Source organism: Melozone crissalis, unplaced genomic scaffold, assembly GCF_028551555.1.
Source record: "Melozone crissalis strain CALT ecotype California unplaced genomic scaffold, PUWL_Pcris_2 ptg000029l_1, whole genome shotgun sequence".
In the NCBI taxonomy this organism is placed as follows: domain Eukaryota; kingdom Metazoa; phylum Chordata; class Aves; order Passeriformes; family Passerellidae; genus Melozone; species Melozone crissalis.
The window spans coordinates 9,934,841-9,944,285 of NW_026535807.1; the positions used below are offsets into that span (position 1 = coordinate 9,934,841).

The 9,445-nt window shown below is 41.8% G+C and overlaps 1 protein-coding gene across 1 annotated transcript in view; it reads right to left on the bottom strand.

Annotated features, from left to right (window-relative positions):
- The window catches only part of LOC128939804 (netrin-4-like), a 44,716-nt gene extending 35,491 nt beyond the window's left edge, over positions 1-9,225 (bottom strand). The window contains exons 1-2 of the mRNA XM_054280995.1: positions 9,064-9,225; positions 2,495-3,036 (exon numbers count right to left, since the gene is read on the bottom strand). Of these exons, the coding sequence (XP_054136970.1) occupies positions 2,495-3,036; positions 9,064-9,130 (609 nt within the window). The 5' untranslated portion in view covers positions 9,131-9,225. The remainder of the gene's footprint in view (positions 1-2,494; positions 3,037-9,063) is intronic.
- Positions 9,226-9,445: the final 220 nt, after the last annotated feature.

The following is a 9,445-nucleotide window of genomic DNA, read 5'->3' on the forward strand; positions in this document are numbered from 1 at the left end:
TTTTCTCTTCTGACAATTTTTTTACCTTGCTTTTAGGAAGAAACTCCTTCTGGTCTTGGTGGCCAGAATGTGCTGAATGAGACGTAGTTCAGTTTAAAAATGTCTGTAGGTTACTGCACCTCTAGCACCTTCTTCTTTCATGCCTACATTCTCAGTTCTGGAAGCCAGTTGACCTGAAGTCTTGTTTCATGATGTGTCCCAGCATGGGTTTAATTTTTTTTTTAATTCCTTTTGTGCCCTGTTAGAAAAGGAATTTGTGTCTGTTCTCAGAATGAATAGGACCCAAGAATAACCTGAGTCTCATGTGGTGAAAATGACTTCAAACCCCTCAGTAAGGAAAACTGGCATTTATGTCAGAGCATTAATTAGCACTTAAGTTGGAACAGTTTTGATCATTTCAGACGTGCTGTCAGCTTGTGATGTGAGCCCCTCGGCAATCCAAGGCTTAGCCAGAATCAGTAACTGGGTAGGTCAGAATGGAGGTGAAAAAGAAGCAGAGAAGACTGAAGGAAATCCTGGTGGGGATTCAGTCAGCTGCCTTCAAAGTCACTGGAGTCAGTGCTTGAGGGGATGCCCTGGTGACATTTGTGACATCTTCAAAACAAGGTGTAAAATTGCAGTTCTGAGGTGTGTGGGCAACGCTCCCCTGAGAGCTGCAGTAACAGCAGCAGTGTCACTCAGGCAAACCCGATCAGGTGTCACTGTAAATAGCCACACTCTGCCTTCCTTTATCTCAGTTCACAAAAGAATCTGCTATGTCATACTGCTGACCTGAAAACTTGGTGCTTCTGCACCCTTGCCACAGGGACATTTCTTGGATTGATTGAGAGGTCTGTGTAAGGCCTGTCCAGAGCTTGACAACCCTTTTGGGTTAATGTGCTGTGAAACAGTATTTGTCTTGTCCTCTGTTAAGTTGCTGTACAGATTCCTCTGCGCTGCTTTAAAGCTCCAGCACTTCTCCCATGGAGGGAGTCACCTCTGCACTGATTCAATTCATGTTCCTGAAAGTATTTGGGATCTGTAACCTGTAAATTTAGGACTGTTCTTATTGTTACTATTGTTTCCTGACATCTCCTACCATGCCATAGATTGATTAAGTACACACATACTCATTTAAGTGTAGTTGCCATCCAAATTGACAGAATCACTTTGACACTTGTAATCACAGAGGTTTGCATTGGATGAATGCTTTATTATTTGTTTTTCTGTCATCCACTTCTCAGACATGTTGTAGCAGCAGCACATGGTCTTCATGATATTCCCCAAGGTTAAGTAAGCGCTAAAGTCAGCCTGGTGCAGGGGATACTGTACTAGAGAGGGAAGGGTTATTTTGTATTTAAGGCCAAGGCATTTCCCTCAGACTGTATTCTGTCCCTAACTCAACCAGAATTGTCCTCTGTTACAAAACCCTTCACCTTCCTGTGCTGCTCTTCTCTCATCTGTGAAATGGCAGCAGAACCCTTGTGTGTGTGCTGAAGATCATTAGCTGGGTTTTGCAAAGTACTTCCAGATTTTTGATTGGAAGGCACACAAGAATGGAAAAATATATTACTTGCTGAGATTCTTGACGTGGCAAATTGTAACCTCCCTACAGAAGACATTTGGATGCATTTGACTTGCATTTAACTTGGACATGAAATGAATAATGATAACTGACCAGCAGAATGACTGCTCCAGATGGCCCATTCCAGGTTTCTAATATGCAGAGAGATTTCTTAGCCTGTTACAGGCAGATGAATGATACCAATGATGGTTATGGTCTTTCCCATCTGAACTGTTTCAAGATTTATGGATGAAAAGGCTCTAATCAGTAGTTAATGTTCTTCTGAGAGGAACTTATCAGAACAATTGTACATTTCTTTAGAAAACACTCTTTTGCTTGTACTTAAAAACAAATCAGAGTATTCATAAGAAGGGAGGGCTTTTCCCACCATTAAACAATGAATCCTGGCTGCTCACTCCCACCTCTGCTTCCAAGCAGTTTCATTCCTGCAGCCTATGGCTTGGTGCAATCAGCCATAGTCACCACCAGCAAGAAAAGGGAAAGCAAGAAAACATTGAACTTGGAGGAATAATGTGTTTAAAAGTGAGCCAATCATCTAAGACTTTTTATATAGAGAAGAAAAAGAAGGATCATGCAGTTCATGCCATCCTAAATTGGAAATGGTTTGGATAAATCAGACTCTGTAGATGTGTGTTTCCCTACATTTGCTAGAATTCTAGTTCAGTATTGGCCATCTGCAGTGTAAAATCAGGCAATGTTCATATTATCCTGTGAGCTCTCATAAAATAAATTTGCTAAAGCATTTCTATCATTGATGTGCATATAATTTCTCCTTGTCTTCCCCATTATTTGCTTAGCACAAAGCCTTCAGGAATGGGATACCTTTCTTAATTTACATGCACAGTATCTCTTTGAGATACACTCTCTGGTTTTCTGAAAGTCTTGAGCTGTTTGACATTAAACTTAGTCCAAACCTCAATTATTGCTTACCTCCCCTCTGGTGCAGGGCACTGCATCTGAATACCTGGAAGTGCACATGGAGCCTTCCTCAACGAGATCATCCTGGAGCCCAAAAGTAGCTGTACAGTTGACAGAGAAATACTTGTAGGGCCTCCAAGTCTGCCCATAATCCTGGGACCTTTCCAACACCATCGCAGCTGGGCGAGGTGACTTGAACACAGCAATGACGTGGGTCAGGTAGAATTCTGTTTCAAAGTCCAGTCTGATTTCTTCTCTGTGCACCCCTTGGGCAGACTGCCACCAGGAGATGGGGTTTGCAAAGAAGTCATCTGTCATGTCAGCAGGGAGGTGGGAGTTATCGGGCTGGTTGATGTTGCACTTGGCGCAGCGGGGCTGCCCGCAGCCAGGGGAGACGTGGTGGAGGAGGTTCTGCTCTGGGTAGAAGCAGAAGAGCTCAGTGCTGTTCTGGCCACACGTGGTGCTGGTCACTGGTGTCCTTCCCGTGGCCAGGTTCCCCACGGGAGGGTTGCAGGCGCGGCCGCTGCAGCGGAAGGCGCGTGGCCTCGTGGGATCTGAGGGCAGGGAAAGGAAACACAAGCAGAGTTTCTTAGTTCTCAACAGATGACAACAGAAATGTTTGGAGTCATCATCTGGGGTCTGATATTTAAGGGGACATCTTTGAAGGAGAGCTGCCTCATATTTTCACACAAAGTTTTGGGATAGTGTCTCAATAAGTCCTTGTGTTTGGTGCCTAACTCAGAAACTGATCTTTAGAAAAACTCGTGCTTATGGTGCTTAACTCTGATTTCTGTTGAAAATACAATTGTGCCAGTCGATTGGATTTTATGGTTAACCAAAGAAATCTCGTGGTTTTTACTTTCACTCTAGTAAAACTCCATATTGAAGGAGTGAATCTGTTCAATGCCTTTATTTTCATGGTAATCAGAGAGCAAAGTCAAACTGGACCAGAAACTGTCAATACATTAAGAAAAGAGATGATTCCTGCCTAACATGTTACAGACACTAATTACACATATGAACATATAAAGGAAGCCTGTGTATCTATGTTGAGTAGCTGAGTCATTAATTTGTAGTAAAGCTGAAAATGAAGTGTCTCTTTTGTTTAAATACCTTGACATGGAGGTAGGTCATTACATTCTATTTGCAAGTTTGCAAATACTGATTCATTTTTGGTATCTTCAATGTATATGTTTACTTATTTCTAAATTAAGAAATGGTAGGGGTAACTACAAAGTCTTAATTCTTCTAAATTAAGAAATGGTAGGGATAACTACAAAGTCTTAATGTTGTTTGAAAATCAGTGGTGTCTTGTGAACTGGAATTAAAGATCATTCCAAAACTTATTACTGCACTGGAGAAATCTGCATTTCTAATGACATACAATGCTCTCTTTGCAATTTAACACTCTAGAAGGAGTTAAAGACTGACCTTGCAAGGTCATAAATCTAATCCAAGAGGTCACAAGTCAGATGATTGGATTTAGGTCCTGCAGGAAATGACCCTTCCAATGATACATAGGATGGCTGTAAACCCTGGGTAATCTAGGAGCAGTTCAAAGGTCAGCTATAAGTTCAACATTCTAGGTCAAATTTTAAAATCCCTACTCCATTTATATTCAGCTTTTCCTTAGGTAAAATTAAATATCAAGTTAGGTTGAAGAAAGGGGTCACCAAGTCAGCCTTATGAAAGCGCTCAGATTGTAAATGTTGTTGAATGAGATGGACATTCCTCATTCTAAAGGAAAGTTTAAAGTGAAAAAATGCATTCAGCTTGCACAGTTTTTCTTCTGAGTTGATTCTGTCCTTAGTTCCTCAGTGACGTCTCTGCACAGGCCAGGAAAGAAAGGCCAGACATGAGCACTGTTTTACAAAACACCTCATGCATTTTGCATTGCATGGTTAGGATGCAAATAGTTATTGCATGCCCACTGAATCCCTTTGACCAATGGTTGCTGCCATTTTAGCTTACATAGAGTGTAAGGTAGTCTAAAACTTCAGATAGCCAGGAAGGTGATCATCAACAAATGCTCTTGTCTGCTCTTAGAAACAGGTGGAAGCCACCTCCAAGGTAATTTGAAGTGTGTTGGCTGGCAATGACTTTGTTTTAGTATTACAATGATGTGAGCCCCAGGAGCCTGTCAGAGCTCAGAGGGCAGCAGTTTCTGGATTACAAGAGCACCAAACAGTCCTCAGACCAAAGGAATGGAAGAGCCCTCCCCAGTCCCACCAGCACTCCCTGTGCCAGCAGAGACATGAGGAGCTGCAGACCCATCTGGAGAGCAATGAAGATGGAGATTTTTGGCTCTGCTGGTTCTGTTTTGTGCTCCCCACCTTCAGCTGAGCAGGTGATTCTCAGCACCACCAGAAGTCAGCAAAGATAGAATGAGCTACAAGTGCACACCTCAAGGATGTCATTGCAGGTGGCATTTAGCTTCCTGTCCAACCTGCTTGGTAAAAGCTGCTGGAAATAAGGAAAGGACTTTCTGTATTGAAAGCAGATTCAGTGTTAACTGATTTTGCCCAGTGCTGAACAAAGCTGTCATCTTTGCCTCCAGAGAATTTTAGTGGGATTGGTCTCGCAACTGAGCTTTGAGCAAGCATTAGTTCTGACTTAGAGTCAGGTTACTTAGTTTTGATTAAGAATGGATCCATGTTACAAATGTTATTGGATTATGGATGATTATGTATAAATATACCATGTAATTAAAAGAAAGTCCATCTCTACTGATGGATGACACCACTACAGCTTTCATAGAAGAAATGGGATGCTGGAGTTCTAAATTAGGAAGTTGCATAAGGGGGAGCTTTGCAGACAAGAATGTGAGAAAACAGAAAAAGAAACATTTTCTAAAGGGAATGGCTGCTTTTTATATTTCCCATAAATGGACTATTTGCTTTGTATTGAATTTTTAGCTGTTTTTTTCTGAGCCTTGAAAAGAAAGAAGGGTGTATTTTTTCCTGAACAGCAGTCACAAGAAGGTTTATCTGCTCTGTCTGCTAATGCAGCAACATCAATAAACAGTTCCTGTCTGAACTGCTGTGTCATTAGGAAAATGGGAGAAGAACAAAGTGCAAATTAGCAGAAGGGAGTTTGAGAGAAGGAGAGAGATTGGAAAACAAAATCTGCAGTCGATTAAAAGCTTTGTATTTAAAGAAATCAATTGGCAGAACATTGTTTGGCCACAAGGATAGTGCAGCCCGTCCATCACTCACTGGTTCTGTGGAAACAACATGAAATGTTGGGCCTGGACAGCAAGGGGAGACTGCTGCAGGAGAGAAACAGCAGCCAGGCAAACACACAACTTAGCCCAAGTGCCAGGAGGACTCACTGAATAATTCATAGAGAATTAAACAGTTTGATTAGGCATGAGCACTGCATGTTATTATGAGGTTGATTAGCTTTTACTCCATGGAGGGTGGCTTGGCTCCATGAATGGTATGATTAATTTATTTGTTTGTTTTCTGGTCCCTCAGAGCTGTGCCACAAAGTGCAGGTCAATGGCTCATGCCCAGCACGTGTTGTAACAATGGTGTTATCTGATGATCAGGGAATCATACAGTTCAGGGGAGGTCATACTATTGATATTCCTGGGACACCATTTCAAACAGAGACCTCTTACTTCACAGCCTTGTAATGCACCAAAACATTGTAGACATTAAATAAAACCAGATTCAATTATTTTTTTCTTAATTTCTTTTTCACGCTTCATTGGATACTCAACAGAAGAAAGGTTGTATTGCAACACATCCAAAACCTGCTGATATGTCTGGAAAGATGCCTAATATTTTCTGAGTGACTTGAATTAGAATTTTTATTTCTTTTCCATATGCAGATTTATGATTTTGTGTGTTCAAATCTCCTGCAGTGAGTCAGGGCAGTAAATTTCACATATCTCAGAAAGAGCAAAACCTTTGGGCATCTTCTGCTGTGTGTTTAATGAAACAATTTCAACATGTATGTCCAACCTGGATTTCACTTGTTATGTGTCTGTTCAGCTTTTTTCTTAATAACCAAGACCTTATAAATGTTATTCTAAATCTAACCACCCTGGGGAATTAAGTTGCTCAAGTTTTTCTTAGTCAGACCTAGAATTTTGCCCTTTAACACTGGTTTCAACAGCTGTTCAACTCTTGGTTTGTCTGGGGCCAACATGCACTAAGTTTGGCAGGTCTTCATCCCCTCAGGAGAACCCTGGTGCATTTCTGCACTAAAATAGTTCTGATAACTGGAGCTAATGAGCCTGCTGTCAAAATACCTCTGAGGTGAAATTCAGAGTGTGCTGTGAAACCAAGCTGCCTCCATGACTTGGGGCATGGAGAGGAGAACAAGATCCCAGGCTGGGCCAGGGCAGTGTGCCTGAGTCCATCCTTCTGGAGCAGCATGGGCTCCAGCAGCTGCAGCTTCACTGGCAGAGGAGCTGAACAATCTCAGAGAGATGAAACCAAGCCCTGCTAATAGCCGGGTCCTGCAGCTGATTTTAAGCTTGAAGATGGAGGTGGGTATTTTTGGCCACATCACACCTTCTTTTCCAGGGCTCCTACTGGGATGAGAGCTGGCCCAGGACACTGCTCGCATGGGGAGGGCTGGGGCTGAAGCAAGAGCCCAAGCTGTGGTCAGCTCCACTCAGTGTCCCATATGCAGGAGTTTCAGATCTCTGCAGAGCTGATTTGAGGGGAATAATGTCCTTCACCTACATCAGACGAGGGGAAGGATTGTCCAAGCATCACATCTTGTGGTATAAACCCAAGCTGACTGCTCCAGCCTAATGAGCAAGGTGTTTGGATGTTTTTTCCCCATTATGTTTAAAGGTCTGAGGAGTCAATGTTGACAACCCAGACTGTCTTTCCTGCACAGAGGCAGCAGAAGGCAAATACCGGACCCCCCACAAATATTATGTGCCTTGCACTCCCCATAGGCTAGTGAAAAATGCCAAAAACATACTTCTCTGTACATGTCTCAGCTCTAAATAAATAATTAAAAATTAACAGGCAACTCTTGTGCTTTCACAGGCTGATAGTTTGTGCAACCACTTATTCAAACACCAAATACTTATTCAAAGGGATGTTAAATCCTTTGCAGCATCACCTTCAATATCCAGTTATTTTGCTGCTATCCACTATGTCCTATGCTATTATTGTGAGTGAGTTTATTTCCAAACAGAACACACCCCCTCCCTGCAAATTCACTTTCTAAGCAGCCAGCTGGGAGCTGTGTTTCCTTGAAGATTCATTTTCTCTTAGTGAATTGGATGCAGAACAGATTTAGGCTAGTTTGTAACAGGCTGCCTTCTGCAAGAGTGTCAGCAGCTTCACAAGAGATCTCTGCAACCTTTCTGTGCTGCATGTCACCATATGGATCCTGGAGGGAAGCTACATCCCAGCCTGCAGAGCCAGGGAATGCCCAAAATAAGAGAATTAAGGCATAGGTACTCCCTCCCCTCATTCCTGTCATGCTGTGACAGCCGCTTCCCCAAATGAGTTAGTGGGTCATACAACAGGATGGAAATTCATGAGCTGTTCAGTTTTTAAGAACATAACTCTCGCTCTTATGGAAATGTGCTGTCTGTTATCAGAGGGCTTCTGGCTGGGGAATCACCTGAGCTGAATCCACTGGAACTGGCAGGATGGCTGAGCCCTTTCAAATCCCTGCATGAGCAGTGTTGTTCCTGTCCCAGTACTCTGAGCACACAGGTGAAATTTAAGCCATTGAAGTGCTTTCCTCTACAGGAAGAGAGATTCCAAGACAGTATCTCAAAGGAAAAGTCACCAAGGATGAATTTTTTCATCAATAATTGTTTCTATTTTTTCTGACCTGATTCTTGTAACTAATACATTTTGAACTTAAAGATATATTAAAGCACAACAGAAAGGACAAAAATCCAGTGCTTTGCTTCCTTTCCTTTAAGGAGTTTGTCTTCATCATAATCCAGGTACTTTTAGAACCCCGTGTAAATACCATTACAGCTGTATCATTCCTATGTATGTTTATTTGTACACCCACATGTTTACACACAACTAATCAGTTTCTCTATCTGTTTTAATCCATTTTTCTCTAAGGCAAATTTAATCCTGTCCCCTGCATGTTAAATATTCAGTTAAGATTTCCTAAACAGTGTCTCTGATTTTTAATTATGCAATATTAAGTTAACAGAGAATAATTCAGATTCCTACACTGATGCTTTCCAAGGATGTTGTGTTTTCACTCTTGTCCTGCCTAGGAAGGCAGTGTTTCATCCTCAAAACAAACATCCAGCAGATCTCACTCCATCTATCTCTCTCTTTCTCTCTTACTTTTCTTTTGTTTTCAAAAATGACACACTGCTTTCTTTCAAGGATGTATGAACCTGTACATCCTATGGTAAGACTTTGGAAGGACACTGAACTACAAAGCTGGGTATTGCAGGGAATAAGAAGCATTTGTATATATTGACTAAAACAGATTCCTTGTAAAAATCAATCTAAAATAAAGATGCTGGCACAATTTATTTTTCACAAACAGACCTGATTTCTATCCCTTTTCCCCTTGCTAAATTTAGGATAAATTGTTTCAGAATGGCAATAATAATTTATTTTGCTTACCTGCTTCTCCATGTCCAGAAATAAAATATTCCAAGAACACAATCAGCATGATGCCTTTATGCTGCATGGCTGTCAGTAAAATATTTGTCCTCAGTGAAGCAAAAAAAAAGACCTGCAGTAATCTACAGGTTTGGTGTTTGCATGGCTTTTCTGTGTTTCCTTTCTTTCTGCTCACCTTCCTCTCAATGTAGGGGTCAAGGCTGCTGTCTCATTCTTCTCCTTCTCTTTTGGGTTCAGAGGTGGTTTGATTTTTTTTTTTTTTTTCAGGGCTCAGATGCCTTCTGGGTGTCACCCATACATTGCTCCCAATAAATAAATAAATAAATAGCGAGGTGTCTCGGTGTCTTCACCCCTGTCCCTGCAGCGGGCAGGGGACGCTCAC